Source organism: Nicotiana tabacum, chromosome 4 (assembly GCF_000715075.1).
Source record: "Nicotiana tabacum cultivar K326 chromosome 4, ASM71507v2, whole genome shotgun sequence".
Lineage (NCBI taxonomy): Eukaryota > Viridiplantae > Streptophyta > Magnoliopsida > Solanales > Solanaceae > Nicotiana > Nicotiana tabacum.
The window spans coordinates 137,483,391-137,508,940 of record NC_134083.1 but is presented as its reverse complement, the minus strand read 5'-3'; the positions used below and the strand labels follow the sequence as shown (position 1 = coordinate 137,508,940).

At 38.4% G+C, this 25,550-nt stretch overlaps 1 protein-coding gene and 1 pseudogene across 1 annotated transcript; one reads left to right on the top strand and one right to left on the bottom strand.

Moving 5' to 3' along the window:
• The first annotated feature begins 9,427 nt into the window (after positions 1-9,427).
• Positions 9,428-14,643, top strand: LOC107794442 (putative protein phosphatase 2C 33; annotated as a pseudogene).
• A 423-nt stretch (positions 14,644-15,066) lies between these two features.
• Positions 15,067-21,114, bottom strand: LOC107794443 (aspartic proteinase 36-like). The gene is made up of 10 exons (XM_016616927.2): positions 20,558-21,114; positions 19,438-19,567; positions 19,109-19,356; positions 17,659-17,883; positions 17,055-17,217; positions 16,793-16,866; positions 16,610-16,700; positions 15,933-16,005; positions 15,594-15,665; positions 15,067-15,421 (listed from the first exon to the last, which is right to left on the bottom strand). Exons 1-10 carry the CDS (start codon positions 20,800-20,802, stop codon positions 15,270-15,272), a joined length of 1,473 nt encoding a protein of 490 aa, XP_016472413.1. The 5' UTR covers positions 20,803-21,114; the 3' UTR covers positions 15,067-15,269.
• Positions 21,115-25,550: the final 4,436 nt, after the last annotated feature.

Here is a 25,550-nt window from a genome sequence, read left to right as displayed (position 1 = left end):
ACCGGGTCAAAAGGCTACCCTAGGAAAGTTGTAATCTAAAAACTTCTAAATATTTTGGGGAAAGCTTCCGGTAATACCGAGCCCCTCACGAGTCTTAAACACAATAACATCGAGATCAAGACCTGTTCGAACCTCCGAACAAGACCTAATTATTACGTGCTAAGGCATTCAATATCTTTACAAACATAAGGAAAAAGGTGAAAGGAAACGAGCTTAAAAACTGTCGAATGGGAAAAAAGAGCCTTATATATATATATATGAAAAGATCTTTACAAAGTCCAGACGACCTCAACAAAAAAGTACAAAAGTACAAACACAAGAAAAAATCTACAGGTACTTAAATGGCTTGGTCTCCACCGGAGCCCGCCTCGTCGTCGAGACCATCGAAATCTTCTCCGCCACCGGATCCGTCCGAACCCTTGAAGTCTTCTTCGTCCTCGGGATACTCCAGCTTCTTGTCCTTGGCCTCGGCCTCGAACCCCCTAGCATTTTCGACCTAGGCCGACAAATCAAAACCCTGAGCATGAACTTCCTCGGGGGCCTCCCTTCGGGACTACCACTTCACATACTCGGTAATATCTTTCAGGCAGTCATGGGCTGCCTCGGCATCGGCTTTATACTGGGCCACCATCTCGTCGGCATCGGCTTTGGTAACTTCAACCACCGACTTGGCCGCCTTATGCTCCTCGGCAAGGGTCTCTCGATTAGAAACAAGGGTCTCTCGATTAGAAATAACCGAACTTAGCTGAGACTGGAGCTCCTCAATCTTTTGGGACCGTGCCTCAGCCTTCTCTCTAATCGCTCGAAGCTGGACCTCCGCCGAGGTCAACTGCGCCCGGGCAGTCTTCTTTTTCGAGGCTAGGCGGTCCATCCTACCTCTTCACTCTTCGGCCTCGACCTTGACATCATCCATCTTGGCTCGGAGCTGGTCGATTCGATCAATCTTCTATTGAACCTGCGGGTTCTGACCATTAGACATAGTTTCTAGCTCATCATCACTAACTTCTAAAAAATTTACATGTTCAACTAGGTCGGCACGTTCTTTCCGAGCCGCTTCCAACTCAGCTCGAAGGATCTTAGCCTCTCCTTCACGCTGCTCACTGAGAAGTTTGTATGTATCTCTCTTCTTAGTAAGCTCACTGACTTCGGCTTCGAGTTGGTTCAACTCATCCCGGTACCGGAGGAAAATTTCATGGTAAAACACCGAGGCCTACAAATGCGAAGAAAAATATTAGGATTATCAATGAATTGATTCAAGTATAAAAGGAGAAATTGAAATCATTGAGAGTTATCTAAAGTTACCCGGTTCAGCACATGTTGTGCTTCGTTGAACAGGCAGCACGCATCTACCTCGTTCATTTTGGCCTGGTATTCTTCGGTCACCAGGCACCGGAGGTAACTAGCCACCCCTACAGGGGCAGAAAGAACCCGGGCATCCTCCGAAACGGTAATGACAATGGACTGCTTCCGATCAGGATCCACACTCGGGGTAGGGAACCAGTTGACCAATTTCGTGCTCGAGTTAGGTCCACCTGCCCCCGAGGTCGGACTCTTCCTCGGTACCTCTATGTCACCCAATACGGTGACATCTTCTGTGGCGGTGGAATCCACGCCATCAAAAAATCAGCGAAGGGAGTCATCCGCTCCGTGGGCCCCCTTGTTGGGATGCTCTTTCACTTTTTGAGCCTCGTTGTACATGGACTCAGAGAATGAGGGCGACTTGGTGATGTCAATCACACCGAGTGCTTCCTTTGGGGAACTGCCCGTATCCTGGGAAGCCTCGGCCCCGGTCCCCTCGTCGACCTCCCTGGCTTGAGGCAGATCGGCCTCACGGATATCTGGTTCAGTAGCCCCCTGCTTTTCGAGCTGCGACAGCTCACGGACCATTAGAACAAAAGTTTCTTTTTTTCGGATCCGTCCCTCATCTGATAGAGCGAATCTAAAGCTAGTGCTCGGGCGCTGGTGCTTTCTTTTGACTTGCACACCATCCTTCTCCTTGTTTTCTTTTTCTTCGAGCTCGGGGAACTCGAATCCCTCTTTTTTTTCTTCTCTTCGGCCTGTCTCGGAGCAGGGGACTCGGTAGGTAAGTCCTCGCCACAGGTTGGAGGCCTCAGCTCGACATCCTTAGATAAACCTGCAAAAATGAAGTAAAGATAGTAAGGGCTTAATGTTAAAAGAGGGATCTTAATACTACCTACTAGGGAAAGAAGTCTCACCACAGGAACGAGCCTCCCAACGGCTCTTAGAGAGCTTGCGCCACGAGCGCTCGGAATAGGGCATCTGTGATACGATACCCTCGACCCACTCCTTGAGTTGAGGGACAGCGTTTGGGACCCGAGCAGCGGCTGCACCACCACAAAGCACCGATAAGAAAAAGAGAAGTAAGTGTAAAATCGACATTTGAAAGCAAATCGTACTTATGTGAGGTATTACACTTCTCGGGGAATGGCCTGTACTCGGCTGAGATTAATTCTGAAGTCCTCACTCGGACAAAATGACCTTGCTAGCCCCGATCCCGGTCCTCATCAATACTTGAGAACGGGGCTTTACTGGCACGTCGCACAAGCATTATCAGTCCCCCCGGAACATTCGGGGACTGTATAAGCGAAGAAGATGGTCGATGGTGAACGAGCACCCATCTATTTTGTTTACAAAGAACAGGAGGAGGATCACAATCCTCCAGAGCGATGGGTGAATCTGGCATAGGCACACGTTGTACCTTCTGCAAAAATCCAAAATGACCGGATCCACCGGGCCCAATGTAAAGGGATAAGTGTAAGCACTTAGGTATCCCTCGACATGGATGGTAATGTCTTCATTGGGGTCGGGGACCACTATGTCTTTATCGGCCCAGTTGCAGTCTTTTCGGACCGTGGGGAGGATCTCTTCGGTGATCGAGTAGATATATCTCAAGACCTTCTCACACCGGTCTTGTACGGAGGAAGGCTTTACGACCTTGAAATCGACATTGACCGAGCATCCCCCGGCGATGAATATTTTCAAAGGGGGTTTAGGTACTGGTTCATCGACGGCAGCACGCGAAACGGTCTCCTCAACCTCAGTAGCCGGTCGCGAAGTTGAAGGAGTTTCTTTCTAGGGAACGATCTTGGAAGTCTTTGCCATTTCTTTAAAAAATGGAGGAAAGTTTGAGAAAGGTGGAAAAAGAAAAGAATATTGAAGGATTAGACTTGTTGTTTTGAGATGAAGATGGGTAAAAATTCTTGCAAAGGGACTCGAATAACTGGGGTAAAAGTGCTAAAGAGTATTGAAATCTTAAAGATACGAGGGTAGAATGTTTGGATGTAAAGTTAAAATGAACAAATGTGTGGGTATTTATAGTAGTTCAATGGTGTTTTGCATCCAGGGACGGCCGACCGGCGGCTGACATGCATTTAATGCCATTACGACTTGACTCACGAGACGTTTCAGTTATTTTGTCATTCCTGTCACGGTGTATCAAAGTAAGAATCAAAAGCTCATGCCGTTTCTCGTCGTTTACTCTCTGAAAAATGAGGGGACTATCTGTATACGGGTGAAATCGAGCTCATGGTGCATCCTAGCATTTGATAAGATAAGCCAGGCTCGAGATATGGCAATAAGGGATCGAAATCGAGCCAAAGTCCCTCCGGGCTAGATCCCGGGGGCATGACGCCTGCCTTCGAGAATATCGAGGCCATGATCTCAGAATCGGTCCTAGCCTCGGACGACTTCGAAGAACGTTGTCACACAATCCAGCATAGCCAACAAAAGGCCAAAATATCTGTGACCGGCCGAATGTTATGGCAAGAATCTCGGCATGTATCGATAAGGAACCAGCAATCAACGAATTAAGAGATTCTTTTACCTTTTATAGAGTTGTACCTAAAATAGGACTCTCCTATTATATAAAGGGGGTCTAATAATTTATTTGACACATTGTAACATGCACTAAAAAGCAAATATATTATTATTTTCTTTGTCTCCGGCTCTTGTTCTTTTTCATCTATACCGGTCTTGGTGAGCTCGGTTCAAGAGGGACTATTTTATTAAGGCTGAAACTATCCAACTCGTATGGTTTGAATTTATTTTGTCTTTGCTTATTCAATAACAATTCAATTTATCGCTTTGTATCAAATTAATTCGCGTATCCTTAAAATCACTTATAAATTTAATTATTATCCTATTTTGAAGGTAAACAAGCTTCAATAATGTCATAGTATAAAGTCACAATAAAGTATACTTACTCTATATTATTTATGTAGGACGTTATCCAGTACTTGAAGAGATTGAAAAACAACGTTTACTTACTTATGAGAGAAAGTTTTGAGAATCTTTTTCATAGAATGTAATTGTAACAGATTCGAAATAGACTAATATTTCGCAGAGAGTAACTTCTAAAGTGTTGTTGATGATGTAGAGTTTGGTTTATAATAAACAAAGGTTTAGTGAAAAGAACTAACTAAAAATGGCAAAAGGCTAAAAAAAACCCAATCGTTTGGTAAATGATTTACTTTTATGTTACGTCTACCTATTCGTCCAAAAATATATATAATTGTATCTCTTGGTCTAAAATTATCCTCGCGATTGATGGAAATTTTTGTGATTCCCTTTTTAATGTGTTGGCAGACATAATTGGGCTACGTGGCTCCCTTGTCTAGATCAAATTTAACCCGCTCCAGATTTAAACCTACCTGGTTTATTGGACCAACCCACTGTAAAAAACCCCATCTTCCTCGCCTCTCCTTCAAAAAAGTAGCCACAACCTCCATAAAATGCAACAACCACCAAGCTTCCAAAACTAGTAATCAATCACCCGAAACACCATCAAAAGCCACCACAACTCCAGCTGAAAACAACCGCTATCCACCATAAAAATAGCTATGTAAACTCATCAAAAATCCTCCATTAATGCAACTCCAAAAACCAGTTGCATCACACCGTCAAAATCAGCCTCAAAATATCTTCTTCTTCCTTCAAAACACCACCATTTTAGGTTCATAACCTAGTTGATGATTCTGTTAGAGTTTGTGTTTTTTTGGCAAAGTTGTAACCTGTCGCCGGAAAATCAAACTCCGAAAAAGCTTCTCCCCCTCCTTCCTTTGTCTCTTTATATTCTCCATCTAATCCACTTCTATTTAGAAATATTAAATTAAATTTTTAAAGAAGAAGATGATTCCGACTCTGACAAATCTAAGCCCACGGTGAAGAAGTGGTAGTCCAGTGGTGTTTTTGTCACGACCCAAAATCTAATCATGGTCGTGATGGCGCCTATCGTGTTACAAGGCAAGCCTATTTCCCAAAATATTACTACTAAATCGATTATAAGAATTTAATAAAATATTTCCAATATTTGAATTTTTCATAAACTAAATCAACTCTAAATATAATTATAAAAAATATGAAAACGAGCCCCAAACATCGGGGTGTCACTAAGTCATGAGCGTCTAAATCTATGAACTAAGAAATAAAACTGTCTAACTGTCAATACAATCCAAAAGAAGAAATGATAAAAGGAGTAACAAGGTCCTGCGGACGCTAGCAGCTACCTTGCAGTCTCCAACGATAGCCGGCCTGAACCCAACGATCGTCGCGCTCTAACTCACCTGGATCTGCACATAAAGTGCAGGGTGTAGTATGAGTACAACCGACTCAGTAGTAACAGAAATAACTAAGGAACTGAGTAGTAGTGACGAGCTAAGTAGAACAATTCAATTATTTCTTTATCACAATTTAAAATAAACAGAAATAAACAGGTAAATTCCATCAACTCAATAAATGCTACAAAGAAATTAACAGGTAAATGCAGCAACAACAAAAGTAAATGCAACCTCACAGCAATGTCACTCCATCACTCAGCACTCGCACTCAGCACTCAATACACTCAACACTAAATAGGTACATGCGCTCACTGGGGGTGTGTACAGACTCCGGAGGGGCTCCCAAAGCCCAAGCGCTAAGCACGGATAACTCACGTGCTGCACGGACAACTCACGTGCCATAATATCAATCCCTGGATCTGCACGGTCAACTCATGTGCTACGCGGACAACTTACGCGCTATGGTATCAATACCTGAATCCGCACGGATAACTCACGTGCCTCATCAAATAACTCACAACAGGCCCTCGACCTCACTCAGTCATGTACCTCTCTAGCCTCACCATCATCAACAAATAAGGGAAACACAAGCCCACGTCAAGTATCACAGCATATCAGCAAAATAATAGGGACTGAGGTAAACATGTACAATAATATCTATGACTGAATGCAAATAATGTGAGCATGAATAAAGCCTAAGCATGATCTCTAATATGGATGCAAACAAGTTTAACAACAAATAAACACATAACCACAGATAATAGTCATTAGGCCTCACAGCCTCACGGGACTAACCAAATCTCAATCCCTCGCGGTGCACACCCACATGCCCGTCACCTAGCATGGTAATCACTTCCAAACAATCACGTGATGTCAAATCTCCAGGTTTATACCCTCAAAGCCAGAGTTAAAACTGTTACTTACCTTAACAGCGTAAAATCCTACTCCGGGATGCCCTCGTCTCTGGACTCGGTCTCCAAAAGCTCCGAATCTAACCAAAATCAGAATACTACTATCAACATAGGCTAAAGAATCGAATTCCACAATAAAAACTACATAAATAGGCCAAAAATCCGATATCGGCCAAAACCCGGCCCCCGGGCCCACGTGTCGAAACCAGTCAAAAATGGTAGAATAACAAACCTCGTCCTCACCCGAGTTTAACCATATAAAATTCGTCAAAATCAGATTTCGTTTGGTCCCTCAAATCCTCACTTACAACTCTCCAAAACTCAAGCCCTAACTCCCTCAATTTTACCGTAAACCCAATACTAATTTCATGACTAATCAGTAAAAAAATATCATAAACGCGTGTAACTAAACCCAAGCGACTTACCTCATTGATGTCTCTTGATTGTCTCTTGAAAAACACTGCACCAAAGCTCAAAACCGTTCAACAGTGGTGGAAAAAGTGCAAAAATTCACGAAGTGCAACTTATATAGGTTCTGCCCCAGGGATTCCGCACCTGCGACCCCATATGTGCATTTGCGGTCCGAGGTGCGCACCTGCGCATTCCACTTAACCGACCAGGCTTCGCACCTGTGGCAGATCCCTCGCACCTGCGGGCTCGTATGTGCGATCCTCTCTTCGCATCTGCGACTAAGCCCCAGACCTCCATCTCTGCATCTGCGAGCCTCCCACGCACCTATGGCTCCCCATCCGCAGGTGCGGCCATACCAGTAACATTACACCAACAACTTCAGCTGCATTTTCGAACTTCCAAACTCCCTGTTACCTATCTGAAATCATCCCGAGCCCCTCGGGACCTCAACCAATAATTCCAACAAGTCATATATCACTACCCGAATTAGTCGAACCTTCGGAACACCCAAAACAACACCAAAATATCAAATCAATCTCGGATTCAAGCTTAAGAACTTTTAAACTTTTAAAATTCGCCAACGACGCCGAAACCTATCAAACCACGTCCGAATGACCTCAAATTTTGCAAACACATCACAAATGACACTACGAACCTACTCCAACTTCCGGAATTCCACTCCGACCCCGATACCTAATTTTCCACTGCCGACCAATATCACCAAATTTCTAACTTTCGCCAATTCAAGCCTATTTCTACCACGGACCTCCAATTTATATTCCGGACACACTCTTAAGTCTAAAATCACCCAACGAGGCTAATCGAATCATAAAAATCCACATGCGAATTCATTTACTCATAAGTCAACTTCCGATTGACTTTTCTAACTTAACTTTCTAACTAAGAGACTAAGTGTTCATTTCATTCCAAAACTACTCCGGACCCAAACCTACCAGCTCGATGCAACTCAACGCAACTGAACAACACATAAATAGGCAAAAATGGAAAAAATAGGGTTACAACTCTCGGAACGACCGATCGGGTCATTACGATTTTTTTTTTTTTGTGTTCAATGGAAGAATCTGGTCGGAGATGATGAAAAATGAACGGAAAATGGAATCTAGAAAAAAAAAGGAAAGAGAAAGGTAAAAGAAATTAAAAGAAAAGAGGGCAAAAACAAATTTTACTTGCCTAAAAATAACCAAGTTTCGGAAGGAGGACGACAAGTGGACAACATGGTGGGTGAGGAGACGAGTTGGGTGAGGATTCTGTTTTCTTTCTTTTTATTTTTTTTTCAAAAATATTTTCAATCTGGTCGGGCGAGTTTTAATCTGGAGCGGATTAAATTTCATCTGGACAAGGGAGCCACGTGGCCCAATTACGTGCTGCCAACACATTAAAAAAGGGCCACATAAATTTTCGTTAGTCGTGAGAGTAATTTTAGATCACAAGATAACGTTATATATATGTATTTTTGGACCAATAGGTGAACGGAGCGTAAAAATAAATCATTTACCCAATAACATAGGTACTTTTGGCCCTTTTCCGAACTAAAAATGAGAAAGGTAAAAATGTAAAGTAAAAAGGAATATCAAAGTCATTAACAAAACACCTAATATAGTTAACTTTTCTGTTTTTTTTTTCATTCCCTCCTTATTCTTAACAAACTTCAAAAGCTTTCCTTTTTTTCGTTTTTTTCTTCTAGTGATTAGTTGGCAAGACACCACGTGTATGTTTTAATAGGTTGGTTGTTATAAGTACCTGCTTATGGCAAAATTTCTCTACCAAAAAGTATAAATATGTTCATCAAATAACAAAAAATACTCTGGGTACTCAGAACTTGCAATTTTACTATGTACTTACCATTTAGTCTACCCAAGTACTGGTTTGGATTTATTTTTCTTAATACTCTCTTCAGTTTAGTTTGTATGCGGGTGTTTAATTGACTAACTTCTAAGAGAGAAAAAAAAGATTTGGCTCATCACCTCAATACACATACAATATAATAAAAGAGCATTTGGTATATTGGGGTTTTCAATAAGTCATATTAGCTATAGGAAGATATTAAACGAAACAAGAGTGGTACAAAAGCAACCCAATTTCTTTTTTTAATAAAATATGTATTTCCACATATATATACGACAGCTTAAGTTCTATTTATGGATATTGTAAAAAGATACTTAAACGATCAAAATAATTGCAACACAATAATAGGTAAACGGGTCTAAATTATATATACCGATAATATAATAGTTACACTATTAGTAAGAATTTAACCAAATTCATTACCATTTTTACTAGATTATAAATTTTAATAAATAATCTGATCGTATAAATGTTTTACTGTGTCAGTATATAAAATTTCACCTCTAAATAAATTTCACAATAAACTTTATTTGATAGTCACATAATAATAATAATAATAATAATAATAATAATAATAATATTGTAAAATATCTTTGCAATTTGCATGGTCGATTTATATATTTCTTTCCTTCCCCAGCTTTTAGTTTCTTCTCTCTCTACAAGATATCGTTATAAAAGGGAATGCGTGTAATGAGAACATCTATTCTTTCTCTTTCCCTCTTTTATCTGTTCTGTTCTTCTTTTTGTATTCCTACCCCTTTTCTTCCCTTGCACGTATTGAACCATTTTTTGATCCTTTTGAAGCTCACCTCTACTTGGGTATTAATTGGGATTTTTTTTCTTCTTAAAATATCTTTACGCTTTATTCCTCTTTGGTAGAAAAGTGGAGTTAAAGTTAGTGGGGTATTAATATTGTTTCTGTGATCGTTAATCCAGTCTTATAGTTTGTGAATTATTCATTTCATTAACTATTATTTTCATTGTTAAAAGTTCATTGAAACAGGTGAAATTGATTGGATAGACTGGAGAATTGGATACGGGGTAGTGAAGTATTTGTAAAGAAAGATATTAGGGATACAAAGAGGGGGACTGGGGAGTGATTGTGATAATTTTGGTGTGGTGGAGTGCTTATTGAATATTTTGATTTGGATGGGCTCCTGCCTTTCATTTGAAAGCAGGAGCCCAATCCTCGGATCTACAGTATCTGCAAAGGAAGAACAGCTGCAGAGAATTATGTTGTTGAATGGGTCGAGCGAGGTGGCTTCACTCTTCACTCAGCAGGGGAAGAAAGGACCTAATCAAGATGCCATGATTGTTTGGGAGGTTAGTCACTTTCTTCACCTCACTAATATTTTTTAAGTAGTGACAATAAGTGCTTAATTTGCAAGATCCTCCGGTGTTTTACCTGATACCACTGAGCTTAAGCCCCATGTATCTTTAATATAATATAAAGAAATATTAAAAGAAGGTCAAACTACATATAAATTATAAAAATTTCAAGAAAATATGAAATAAGTGAAATATATATTGAACGGTTTCATCTTAAAATGCTAGTCAGAATCAGCAATTGACCAAAAAAACTAACTAGAACTGTTTCATCTGAAAGCAACTAATGAGACTTTGAAAAAAAGTTTTGTAGAAATTTATAAACTAACTTGAAAGAGAAAAGAACTTGAAAAGAAAGAAAAATGAATAAGTAATCTACAAATAAAAGCGTAAAAACAAAGCAAGTGATGAAGGATGAAGCGTTTTTGCTTTGTAGTTTGCAAATTGATCAGGGAAACGAAGAGAATATAAAATCTTTTGACCTTTGAGTTTTTAAACTTCTTAAAATTTAATAACAAGCTAATTTTTGTATTTTTTTTGTTTTAAATTAAAAATTTATTTAGCAATTTCAACTCTAATTTGGAAAGTTTTCTGCGCTTACGCCCCAAAGCAAGAAAATGGGGCTTACGCCTCGCGATACTTTTGCCTCCCCAAATCTCTACGCCCCACCCTAGGGTTTGCCCCAGAAATGCCTTTTTAAACACTGGTGGTAACATCGTAGCGTTTGATGTGCGGGTTAGGTGCACGTTACGAGCTCGAACCTTCCACAAAAGCTTGGTATTTAAGTGGAGAAGGGTAGAGCGGCAATGCCCATTATCCACCAAGTTTTTAACCGTGTGCCACTGGCCCTCAGAGATTTCTCGGTTATAAAAACAAGGTGTTTTGTTTGCAAATATTTATGAATCAACAGCATATGCATCCATCATGGCTGCAGTTAAAACGAGTTGTAGGGGCTAAAACACTTATCTTGTATTTATCTTTCTATCACAGTATTGGTGGCTAGAGATGGTTGTTTTTGCTTCAGCTTGTGTTGTAGTTAGAGGATTATGTTTATGTGTGTATTTAATTTCAGAATGTTAAATACCCCCTTAGCCCTCCAGCATGTATAAATCATCAGCTTCCTGAAAATGTGTTGGAAATATAAACAAATAGTTTGGTTTGGTTTTTGTTGCGTGTTTATGTGTAATTGTTAGGATGTACTTATATGCTGTGTTTCCCTCTCACGCTCTTTTTCATTTTGTTCATTTTTTTGTGACTAAGTTAGGATGTATTCCTCCTTTTTCAGATATCTTTGTAGTTTCCCCTAGTCACGATCCTGTCTCACTATAACCGTTGAAAAGCATTTCCTGATTTATCGTATAATAAATATTTCAGAATTTTGGTTCCAGAGCAGATACAGTTTTCTGTGGTGTTTTCGATGGCCATGGTCCTCATGGTCATTTTGTTGCAAAGAGAGTCAGAGATTCTCTTCCCTTAAAGCTAAGTGCACACTGGGAAGTTAATATAAAAAATGATGATGTTGTAAGAGAGACTAGTGCAAATACCCTATACTCTGCGGATGCTTCCCTTGTATCTGCTGATGAGGAGTCGAGGGTTTCAATTGATGTTGACAAGACTGAAAAGCAACTGGAGGTCCTTCACACATTGAAGGACTCATTTCTGAAGGCTTATAAGTTTATGGATAGAGAACTGAGAGGATATAACCGTATCAACTGCTTCTGTAGCGGAACAACAGCAGTTACCCTTGTTAAGCAGGTCTGTCAACAAATTCAGAAAGTTGAACCTTGCTACAGTTTTGTGCTATGCTATTCTGAATATAAACCTATATTTCTTTTTCCTGTAGGGTCAGGATCTTGTAATTGGAAATATTGGGGATTCTAGAGCTGTACTTGCTACGACAGATAAAGATGATTCTTTGATGGCTGTACAATTGACAGTAGATCTTAAACCTAACCTACCAGGTGCATATAATCCTATATCTTGCTGCCTGCATGTTTTTTTCTTTTTTCTTTTTTTTCTGATTAAAAAACAAGGTTGAATATCTTGCTGCCTGAATGTGGCTTTCTGAATTTCATATTTGCGTCAAGCAATTCATGAAATTACGACTTATCCTCAGCTTTTATTATAACTTATGGCTGTCTAGTCTTAATTCTTTTGTCAACTCTTACGACTAATCTATGAGGTTGCAGTAATACAATTAAGTAGCCTATGGCCATTGATGTTGATCGATTCCATTTAGTTGGGCAAAAAGATCAGAGCCCCCAAACAGTTATGTCTATGTTTGACTCGCAAGCTTCTTCCTTTTTTCCCCTTCATCCTTTTTATTGCCTTATTCTATACACACTTCAGTTTCACCGGCTTCCATCAATTGGAAAATCTGTCACACTATTGGTTTTTTGTCCACACCAACCTTTCAACCTTTGGGATAGTCCAAATTATGAACCTAGTAATTTGAGGGTTACAGCTGTTGTTTACAAATTTAATGGTCAGTTAGTGCAGATATGGACTATGTTGCTTGGACTCTCCAAAAATGTTACCAGGTGCGTGTCGGATTCTCCAAAAGTAGTCATTTTTGGAGGATCCGATACGGGTGCGGCAGCATTTTGGAGAGTCCGCGCAACATAAGATATGCATTCTGTTGATGGTCAATATGATGAATGTAGATGTTTATCCTAGATAATATTACATGAAAGAACCTGCGCATCTGGTGAAAGATGTCATGCTTCTATGGGTTCATCTAGTGGCTGAATAGGATGTTTGGGATTAGAAAAAATTGTTGTCAGAGTTGGAAAGAACTAAAGCGTCGAAACAAGTGTACTAGTCGGAAACTGAAAGTCCTTCTAGTTTGTTGATTGAAATATTTTAGAAAGACTGTAATCTCATCTATAATGGTACAGGCTCATCCTAACAGCACTGGTTAAGTAGGTTATGCTAGTCAAATCATCTGCTTTATGGCGACCCTCTTGTATGTTTTTGCAAGTGCTGATCAAATTACCACACGAATATGATGAGCTGTTTTGACAAATCAGAATTTCTGTTAGTGACAGACAATGGTTAAATTTTGTTGGCTTTGCTCTGTTTCTTTATCTGATCTCATTTACTAAATCACCGTCGTTTTAACATGAAGAGTCAATTTTGCAGATTTATATTGACATCTTGAGAAGAAATGTGTAAATTACTTTCGCTTTACAAATGACCACCTATGGACTTCAATTAGTTGTACATTGTTTATGAAAACATAATCATCTAAACCAGATTGCACGCAATACAGTTACCCTGATTTGGAAAGTATAAGAAAGAAAAGGAAAAGAAGGATTAGGAGTATCTACTTTTATGATTCGAAGCTTAATGAGATTAATTTTGACTAGTCAGGTACTTAGCAACAGTCATTTTACAAGTGGATGAATTTAGAGATAAAGCAATATATGCTTTCTTCAGGAAATAAATGCTTATGTTCGTTAGGATTGAAGCACCTACATTATAGTATTCTTGAAAGCAGAGTCCTATTTTTGCATTGTTGACTTGGACTAATGCAATTGATCGCTCATCGTATATTTTTTGTATTAAATACTTCTGTCCAACTTTACAGCGGAGGCAGAGAGGATTCGGAAATGTAAAGGGCGTGTATTTGCTCTTCGCAATGAACCAGAGGTTGCAAGAGTGTGGTTGCCGAACAGTGACTCACCTGGACTAGCTATGGCACGTGCATTTGGAGATTTTTGCCTCAAGGATTTTGGCCTCATTTCTGTGCCTGAAATTTCATATAGGTGTTTAACAGAGAAAGATCAGTTCATTGTTCTGGCAACGGATGGGGTACGAGTTTCTTGTTATTTGTTGCAAAATACTTAATGTGACTTATATTATCTCCTAGTCAAAAACTAATTTAGATGACTATGACAGATTTGGGATGTGCTTTCAAATGACCAAGTGGTAAACATTGTGGCTTCAGCTTCACCACGTTCATTTGCTGCTCGATCACTCGTTGAAGTAGCTGTACGAGCCTGGAGAACTAAATACCCAACCTCTAAAGTTGATGATTGTGCTGTTGTCTGCCTCTTCCTTGATTCGAACTCAATTGACTCGTCTACTGCTTGCAGCACTAAAGACGATGGACAAGACTGTCTTTGATGAACTGAGTGAAGTTGCAGACAATAGGAATGATTCCTCTGGTCCAACTGTGCTGGATCATTCTGGGACTGTTCGAGAAGGTGAAGAAGTTTCAGAAGCAGCCTCAGATCGCGAGGTGCATTGCCAAGGTTTGTTCCGACAATGAAGAAAAGAGAGCTGCTGGAGGAAGCAACAGAGGGTGGAATCTCCTTGCAACTCTGAATTTATTTGTTTAAATGATTTTTCAGTTTCTTTTGCCTTTTTTCCATCCCTTTATATGGCTTCATTTCTTTACTGCAAAAAGAAAAGAAAAAAAAAAGAAATATTTGATTTTTTTTCTGGACCGGAGAGGTGGGCCCGGCTATATTAGTGTGTTGGTGATCATCCTTTTATCCAGCTTAAGTAGAATTGGAAATTTTGTATAATCCAAGTTGTAGTCTTCTTCATTCTTGGCTTTCTAGTCTCTTCTTCTTTTTTTTTTTTTTTTTTTGGTTATGGGGCTAGATCTTAGATTTTGGATTCTTTTAACTACCAAATGGTATTTAGAACTTTATTGGAGAGCTCGTCACATCGGGTTTAGCTAGTGCGATTTACAGTTCCAGTGTGATTTGCGAGCTTTGCACGATGAGCAGGTTACCTAATGCGCACCCGAAGAATAGCAGCTGCCGGTTTCCCTGGCAATTTTCCAAAAAAAAAAAAAAAAAAAAAAATCCCGAGAGGTTTCAGTTGTACACATGATTTCACATTGAAACAAAATGATGAATACGAACCAACGGGAAAAATCATGAAGCATGTTTTACATATGTCAATTGACTATATCTTGTATCACATTTAAAAAGAAAAGTGACATAAAATTAGAAGGAAAAAAAGAGAGGAAATATTTGACATTAGCATTGCGAATGGTTCCTATATGTTTAAAAGCAGAGAAGAAAATCTGCTGATATCAGTTTTCATCAAAACCGTTTCTTTTACAAGTTAATATAAAAGAAGTGGATTAAAGAATCATGCTGTGGAACCTTTCAATTGTTGTATGTAATGGTTTACTCCAATGTACAGTTTTTCTGATGTTCTCTCAGTTCAACAAAAAGCAGAGAAAAGAGATGATTGACAAGAAGAATGTAAAAGCCATTCTTGAATCCAAATTAGACGCTGATGAAATCTTGTGAGCACCCACAGTATACACATTTCCAGAAGTTTCGTCTTTCACTTTAATGCTCGACGAGCCTGAAATCAACCCCCAAAAAAATAATATTTTATTCAATACCAACAACAACAAACCCAGTGTAATCCCACAAGTGGGGTCTGGAGAAGGTACTGTGTACGCAGACCTTACCCTCGGTTATCGAAGAAAGTGAAGCAAGAAAATGCATTCAAATAAGTGGGAAGCAATACTCACAGTCATATTGAGTCCAACCAATGGTCTGTTTCTCAAGATCATACAGAACAAGCTTGTTTGATAACAGAAGATCTGCATCAAAATGTTAGAAAAGTTAAACTTGAATATTCCATCAAGATGTCTATCAATATTGTCAACTTGAGCTCAATTATGACAAGTTGCACATTTGCCACATATTTTTTGTCTTAAGCAAAATAAAATGAAAGAAAAAATATTTATCCAAGCTAGGTGTCTGAGACAAGGTGAAGATTCATGGAATTCATACATAGTTGAACACTTCTAAAGATTACTTTAGAAGATATGCCATCAAGCAAAGCAGGAGAAGGGGTAAAGTGATACCTCCTAACAGATAGATTTCATTTCCATCCTTTCCCTGCGTTCCCTCCTGCCAACCAATGCACCATTCATTATCCTGCAAAATGTAACCAGAGGATAACTGAGATGACGATCTCCGCAACAAAAGAGGTTTTTTTATTCATATGTCATCTGAGCTACAAAAGACATGTTGATGGCTTCCCCTGCAGCCTAACAGCATTAGACATGTATCATAGGATTAGACATATACTGCCAACAACAACAACAAACCCAGTGAGAATCCCACCAGACAACTGATATACCATTTAAATAATAGACTTGTATCTACCGTGTTAACTGAAGGGGAGCCTTGGCATAACTGGTAAAGTTGCTGCCATGTGACCAGGAGGTCACGGGTTCAAGCCGTGGAAACAACCTCTTGTAGAAATGCAGCGTAAGACAACGTATAATAGATTCTTGTGGTTCGGCCTTCCCCGGACCCCGCACATAGTGGGAGCTTAGTGCACTGGGCTGCCCTTTTTTATCTACCGTATTAACACATAGATAACCAATTATCGCAATGCTGAATAGAGATAATAGGAAAGAAATCTACGGCCTATACCAAAGACGATCATGTGATTATTAGTTTCTTGGATAGGTAAAACATCATGTAATCAAGTAAAGAGAGAGTTGGAGAAGTTGAGCATAGTTAGATTACTTACGCGAACTTGGAAAAGATAATCATGGGGATAAGCTGTCAAAGAAAGATTTCCCACAAACTGAAATGTTACAGCTGGGAAACCATCGTCAACACTGCACCAGGAGATTAGAAAGATTTCTCAAAATATCAGGTTGTAAAGAATGATAATAAATTTTGAAACTAACATGAGAAGTTAGAACCTTACTTTCCGCTGTAGATAAAGCAGTCAAAGTCTCCGTCAAGATGATGAGTCTTCAATTGTGGTTGTTTTGACATCAGCTATAGGAGCAACAACAACAACAATAAAAAACCCAGTGAGTTCCCACAAGTGGGGATCAGCTATAGGAGCATAGAGTCAAAAATCGAGCAGTTAAGGGGAAATTAAAGGACCATGTACCCATGCATAGTTGCTATATACACCATCCAAGAAATAACAGACTTAGCAGTTTATAGATTGCTGAAGTTACCTTGTTCATGAGAGCATTATAGGCCTTGCTCGGAAGATATACTAAAGTTGTCCCGCTGTCAATTATTGCTTTTTTACTGGATTTCGACTCAAACAGGGAAGTCGGGATGTCTAGAACTTCTCTACCAACCTCAATATCCTTCAGAGAAACAGTATAATGTGCCCTAAAGAAGAAGAGAAGCATTTTAGCACAATAAACAAAGGAAATCAGCATTAATCATCTGGTCTCCACTTAGTATGTTTTGGTTCTAACCAGATGTGCTACTGCATAAAAACAATTCTCCCTTTTAAAAACAAAATAAATATAAATGAAATTGAAGGAGAGACTCGGCGCAGCTGTAAAAGCTGCCATCAAGTGACTAGAAGGTCACGGGTTCAAGCCGCGGAAACAGCCTCTCACAGAAATTCAAGGTAACTCAATAAAATGGCTTGCTTATTTTCAGTGCAATAGTTGAGATCCTCTCCATTTATATGGTGCAGAACAGGAAAAAATATTCAGTTTCACAGTAATGTTTGGTACAAATTATTTTTCTGTCTGCATGTCTTATTTGTTCAATTCTTTTCCCTTTATTTTTGGGGAGGGGGTGGAAACTAAAAGTGCATACCGATTTGGGACTAATGGTGCTGAATTTACTTTTGGCTCAACTACTTGTCCAATAGCAAATATACCACCTCCTTTAACTCCGTCCAGGCAATGTGCGAACATTTTTTTCACCGTTCCAGCTGCAGCTAACTGTGAGATGACAGACGAATTTGCTTCTCCAAAACCAATTATCCCATCAACCGCATTAGTAGATGTACCTAGGTCTCCAGATTGTTGAGACGAACACCTGTCTTGGATCAAAAACAGGTAATACAAACACGTCATCACAAGATGAACTATTTGCCTATGCAGACTATAATATCAAAGAGTAGAGTAGCATTATTTTACATCTAAATTTTGAATCAAAATACTGTGATTTGGAAACACAACTTTATTATGCTTGATATAGGGAAATGAAGAAAGGCACTATAGATCTTCATTGTATTGAACTGTTAGCGATCTTGTACAAGTATGATAGACTTAGAGACTGCGAACTCATTCATCGGTGCATTCACTGCATTACCATTATATACATTAAGAAGAGGAGAAGGATCATCATACATAATATGATACACAAATCACATTATCTTTCCGGTGACTATCCACGTTCGTGTTAGTGTCCCACATCGACATCGATGGGGGTGTGTTTTCTATGTCTCCTTTATGGTCTTGGGCAATTCTCAAATCATGTGCTAGCTTTTGGGGTTGAGTTAGGCCCAAGGCCCATTTCTTTATCATAGTATCAGAGCCAGACCCATCACTGTTTACCCGATGTTGGGCCCCTATTTATAGTGTCCACGCTCCAGATGTCTAATCCTAGGCGTGCGGGGGTGTTAGTGTCCCACATCGGTGGGTATGTTGTTTCTATGTCTCCTTATATGGTTTTAGGTAATACTCATCGCATGAGCTAGTTTTTGGGGGTTGAATAAGACCCAAGGTCCATTTCTTTATTAGTTCTAAAAATCCTTTTCACGTATTTCCTTCTCCAATTCATATAACTTCATTTAGGATAGTACAGCTTAGATGTAACATATTTAACACCTACGTTCCCAGATCTCCGACTCAACAGAGGTTTGAAGCTTAACAATCATAACTTAGTTAACAAACAAATATCTACTTCAGTTGATTAGTCCACGCGGCATAGTATTACTTGACCTCCTAATGTATGCTACAATTACAATGTACCTGCTTTACTATATCACAAAATACAACAGAATTCGTTTTTAGCACGACTGACTAAACCATCATGCTATGGACAAGTTCAAAGACATTGAGAAATGGAGTATACAACTCGGTTGGAGGATTGGTTTGACAAACTGAGTCGATACTTAGAAAAGCTTATAAACATCAAATTCGTGTACACAATAACAAATCAAAAGTTGAAACTAGATTAGTAAGTCAAGTCGATGCGTCAGATTACTTGGAAAAAGAACAGCATAGGTAGATTTTTAAGTTACAAGGATTAAACATACCCAAATGCTACAGTTCCCTGTAAGGATGATGTTTTATAGTCTCCCGACACTTGATCCAAATAGATGTTATCTTTTACAAAGTATCCTCCAGTTGAGCTGCCATCTCCATAAGTAACCAAATATTCACAGGGCTTTCCCACCTTGCATTCAGAGCTGTCTGCATTGAACATAGCACTGCAAACATCTTGCTCGCAGGTAATAGATTTCCCAGTTGTTGAAGCTTGTAAGTCGTATTGCACTAAATCTATCTGTTAGTGTGACAAATAACTGAATAATTATTCAACATACGTCAAGAAATTTACGATACTCGTTTCGTTCTAGGATCATACCCCGAGTTTGCTTTTCGTAGGACATCTGAGACAACGTGCACAGTTTACCCAAAAAAGGTCACTTCCAGTATCGACCTGGACATGATAGTCCTTTGAAGGTGTCCCAATTGAAAGCTTAGTGAAATATAGCCTGCATCCCTTATAATATGAGTAAAATAAGTAACCACAATAATTCATATTCATAATACTATTCAAATTATCAATCAAACTAACTTTTTCACAATTAGTACTTTAATATTTTTTTGTTTACTCGCAAAAATCTACTGGCCCGACTAATCTTGGCTCACCTTGTGTATGGCTCACTAAAGGGGAAGTCTAGATCATTGATAATACTACCCCTGTTCTTATTTAGTTGTCAAGATAAATTTTTTACACGCCCTTTAAGAAACTATTAATAAGAGTAATTTTACTAAGCTACCCTCTTTAATCCTTGATCGTATTAATCTATTTCTAATAAATAAGGAAACTTGTTTACATGCCTCTTAACTCTATCAAACCTATTGCTAAGGGTAAAGTTAGACAGAAAAATTATTTATTCTTGATTTTCTAAAATGACAAATAATTGAAGATAACTGATTGTAGTAAACATATTACTCCCCCCGTTTCAATTTAGATGAGGTACTTTATTTATTAGTCCGTTCCGAAAAAAATGATACATTTATATATTTGGAAACAATTTAAATTTAAACCTTTTATCTTAGTGAGAAGTTGTTATAGCCACACAAATATCATGGTCTCACAAAACTTTTATGCGTTATATTTTTAGGACGATAAATTTTAAAAGTCTTCTCTTTCTTCCTTAAACTCTGTGTCAAATCAAACTATCTCATGAGGGAGGGAGTAACTAAACGAGAACAGAGAGAGTACATAATTCAAATTAACATATTAAATTTTGGCATGTCAAACACCTTTGTACAAAATAGGATAACTCGGTTCACTAATCTCCCGCTATCCGCAGGGTCTAGAGAAGGACTGGACCACGAGGGTCTATCGTATCCAGTCTTACCTTGCATTTATGCAGGAGGCTGTTTTCAGGGTTGGAACTTGTGACAACCTTACAAGTTACGACAGGGTTCCAAAATAAAGCAGGGAAAATATGTAGGAACGAGGAGGAACTCACGCTGCACCGGTGGGACTGCCGTTGCCACCCAACTGGAAGTCGGCGGCGGCGAGCATTCTGCCGTGACGACGGGCATCGTGGTCTTTGAGATCCTTCAAAACAGACTTTCCACGCCCGCCAAATTTATGCTTCACATTGAAAACCACATTATTCTCCCCCTTCACACCTACCTCATAATCACCACCCAACAAAACCAACAAAAGTATCAAATACCCATTTCTCCTCAGATCCATTATCTTCACCATTATTACAACAAATTATAATATCTCTAACATACAAAACTGCGCACGTATTCTGTTTTGTATATAACTTATATATTATGCAACAATGTCGTCGTCGTGTATATATATGTTTGTAATTTTTGTATGTATGTATGAATGAATCTTTAGAGCAAAGGGAAAGAAAAAAATTCTTGTTATATTTTTTGGTTCTATTGGCGTGAGAAGAGGTGGGGGGTGAATGAGGGGAAGGGTAAAGACCAAAGGAAAATGGAAGCTGGGGGAGGCAAACAACAACAAGAAACGAGAGATAGAGATAGGAATCAACAAAGGAATGACAAGTGGATTGTCCAAATTTCAGCAAAAAAACGTAAGAATCGTAGCGTCACCTTGTGTTTCGTAATACTTGGAAATTTTCTTAATGCCTTTCTCTCTCTAAATGCGTATAAATACCATATGTTCTCTCTCTCTACAAATATGTATAGCTCGATCGAGCTGCATGGGGAATAGCGTTTGTCGTGTTGATTTTGTGTGCTTTACATTCTCTCGTTCCTCGCCCGACTTTAGAAGAAATAGGAAAGAGTATTAAATTAACGGGATAATGCATGAAATCCTTCCCAATCTATGACTATATTACCAACTATATACACCTTTTGTTTTGTTGGATTCTATTATCCTCTTGAACTTATTTTTTTCGAAATTTATTTAACATTATATGCTTATGCCAAATAAGCCATAAGAAAAGGTCCCAAACGTTAAACTCAACTATTTTATTTGAACCCATTCTTTTATCACTCCTCCTAAACTTAATCTATATGTCGTTGTTGAAGAGCTTCTATTGGTGGTGCTGAATTGAAGAGGTGAGTTATAATCTATAGACTATAAATTACTAATCTTTAGTCAATTCGAGTTCATAACCTTTATTTTAGAGTTTGAAATTTTTCCCCAATTTTTATATATTAGAAATTAGGGCTATGAAATGGCAAATACCAACTTGAATAGACTTCGTATGGACGATGAAGACCCAATGCTCAATGTTGAAGTGCGATGCAAACATGAAATACTGTTGCAAATGCAGACTTCTTGGTCGAAGCGTAATCCGGGCAGAAGATTTTGGTCTTGCCCCTACTAAGGTGTATGTGTTCATTTCTAGCCCATCTATTGTGGTTGATTAACTTGTGTTTTGTCATTAAATTGATTTCAATTTATGAAATTTTCAGGCCATTAGTTGCAAATGTTTTCAATGGAGGGACAATGAAGTTAACAAAAGATCGAAATTTATTCTTCCAAAATTTTTCAACAAAATTAAAGAGATGGAAGAAGATTTGGTGCGTTATGACAACCTCAAGATGCAGTTGGTTGAGCTTGAAAGTATGAAAAAGAAAAGGATTTGGTGTTGGTTGAATACGAAGTTTATTTTGTGTATTACGATTTGTCTTTGATGTTATGTGTATCAACAGCCTAATCCAAGTTGGCAACTTAGAGAGTGATCAAATGGAGCTGCAATAGCAGTTATTTGTGTTATAGCAATTATTTAAAAGTGATCGGTTAAGGCCGTAACAACTCTGTTTTGTTGTCATTGTGGTATGTAACTTCATTTTGGTATATGCTATGTGGAAGTTAATTATGTATAAATTGCTCACTTGATATGATTGATTCCCAGATTCTTTCAACTACTATGTATAAGTCACATTGAGCTTTTATGTAAATGGCAATGCAAGACATCACTGAATTTCTTAGAAATAAAACTGCAACATTCTATAAATACCACCAAATTCAGTCAACAAAACATCAAATGTACTAAGACAATATTTGAAAACTAATATATTATCATTCTAAAAGGATAAAAACTGTAGATTGCAGTCAACAAAAAAAAAACCAAACTCTGGCTTAGGAGAAATAATGTTTGCTTGTAGTCAACCAAAAATATCAAAAACTTATTTGCTTGCAGATTGTAGTCAACAAAAATAACCAAATCTACTGGGGATGTGAAGAACTGCTATTCTGGCTTAGGTTGTTTGAACCACCAGTCCTTGTTTGAATTCTATGTTGCCCTCTAATCTCTTAAAGCCTTCTTGTTGTGATTGTTGGTTTCCTCTTCTATTTCAGTTTACTACTTGGTTTGAAATAAATGTCACCAATTATATTAGCTGATCTTGTTATCATTGTTGGACCAGTGGATACTATTCTGGTACTTGGCATGGATACTATTCTGCTACTTGGCATGCCAGGCTACAGAGAAAGAATAACTCAATAAGTTATCACAAATATGCAAAACATATTGAATATCACAAATATACATATACACTTACATTCAAAGTTTTGAAGCCATTTCAGCTTGAAACACACCCATTCCCATCACTCTTAGCCTTTTAAATTGTTTTGTATTTTTCACACCATTTTCCTTCCTCTATTTAGTGTAGCAGTAGAGGCATTAGGTGTAGCACATGCATTAGGTGCTTTAGATATACTAGGTGCAGAACATTCAAACCAACTGGCAAGTGAATGATGAGCAGTAGATGTTACATTAGGTGTTGATGGAGTTGCATTCTAAGATCCTCCTCTTCCCCTACCTCTACTAGCTGTAGTTGCATTCCTAGATCCTCCTCTTCCCCTACCTCTACTACCAGTAGATGTTGCATTAGGTACTACGGAAGTTGTATTGTTTGATCTGCCTCTTCCCCTTCCTGTACTAGCTGCTGCAATAGGTGTAGTTAATGAAAATTCAGCAGCAGAAGTTACAGTACTTGAAAATTCAGCAACAGTAGAGGCATTAGGTGCAGTAGATGTTGATTTTCTAGGTCTTCATCTCCCTCTTTTTGCAGGAGGTTCAACTTTTACATTTATTGGTTTCTAACAGATAATAAACAATTAGATATAGTGTTTGAATTTTTTTTTTAAAAGTGCATACAGTTAGATATACTATACTACCTTTGGTCTACCTCTATTTCTTCCTAAACTTGATGCTTCTGCAGCACTAGAAGTTATATTTGATGGTATAGCAACAGTTCTTGAATATGATGGATCTCTAGCACTTTTAAGACATCCCCTCTTGTTGTGACCACTACCCTTGCAGATGCTACACCTCATGACAATTTCAGTTTTAGACAACTTTTTAGATTTTTTTGTTTCAGTTGCCTCTTTTCTCCTAACCTTTTTGGGCCTACCAGGCATACTTTTCACCACTTGTGGTGCAATAAGAGGGCTAGTAGATGTATACCATATTTTCATACTATTGAGTGGTTGAACGAAGTGAGAATATGTCATCAAATATGTCTCCTTCATTAGCAATTATCAACATAGTCAGTTGGTTTATACCCTTTATAGTACATCGCAGCTATGACATGTGGACATGGTATCCCCTTCAACACCCAGGCCCTACAACTACAAGTACTATTTTTTAGGCAAACACTGTGTTGGTTTATTCCCTCCCTAACCTGATATCTTGTATCTCCATTAAAAATAATTGTACACCTCATTGACTTTTCAATATTTTCCTCTAAGACCTTTAATGCCCTTGGAGAAATATTGCAGGATCAAGTATTTGCAAATTCCCTTAACTTAGCTATCTTAGTCATCATCTTGACTTGTATTTCTTCAAGCATGGTAATAATGGTCTTGTGCCTTGCAGTTAGGATCCAAGCATTAAAACTTTCAGCCATATTATCATCTATTGCATCACACTTGACTTCCATATTAAAATACACCTTACACCAAGTGTCTTTGTTATAGTACAAAAGATCATCAACTATGTTCTTACCCAACATACTGAGTGATTTTAGGTTTTTCTTGAATTCAGCCTCATATGTACTTCTAGTACACTTCTAGAACAACATTCTCCTCTGAATCCCTCTCCAATTCTTTGACCAATTTGCAAGGATGTGCCTGACACATATCATGTGCTCACAAGCTGGTATAATATCTTGAATTGCTGCTAGAAGTCCCTACAGAAAATGAAATTGGTTAGTAATCATACATGAAAACAGAAAAAAGAATATCAAAAAAGCTGGAATGATATACCTTTTGCATGCCTGTAATCTAAGTGAAACCCCTGCCATCTCCTAATCCCAAATCATCCTTAAGAAAAGACACAAACCATGTCCAGGTATTTTTGTTCTCAAATTCCACTACTGCCCAAGCAAGTGAAAGCATTTGGTTGTTGCCATCCTTAGCCACAACAACTAATAACTGCCCTTTACTAACTCCCTTCAAGAAACAACCATCTAAACTTATGCATTTCCTACACCCCATGAATGTATTCTTCAATGCACTAAAACAAATGTAGAAACTTTGAAATACTGTCTTACCAGATTCATTAGCTTCACCAAGTTTCACCACACATGTACTTTCAGGGTTGGTCCTTAACAATTCATCCATGTAATCAAGAATTCTTTCAAACTCAAGAATATGGTCACCCATAATTTCTTTCAATACTTTGGCTCTTGCTCTCCTAGTTGTGGTCTTGCCAACATGCACTTTAAACTTCTTCCTAATTAACTCTTGTAACTTGAACACTCTTATATTTGGTTGTTCAGTTATTTTATCTTTAAACACTTTAGCCAGGTATTTATAATTGCACAGGTAATTTCTGGTGGCCCTATTATACTTGTGAACTGGATTATAAGTCCTAAGCACAAAATTATTACTTGAAGTGTCAAGGCTTGCATACAATAGCCATGAACAACTATCCTTGCACCTTATATTGACTCTTCTTGGCTCATTCACATACTTTTTTTACCTGAACCCTCCTTTGAACTGCATACTTGGCTGCTGCA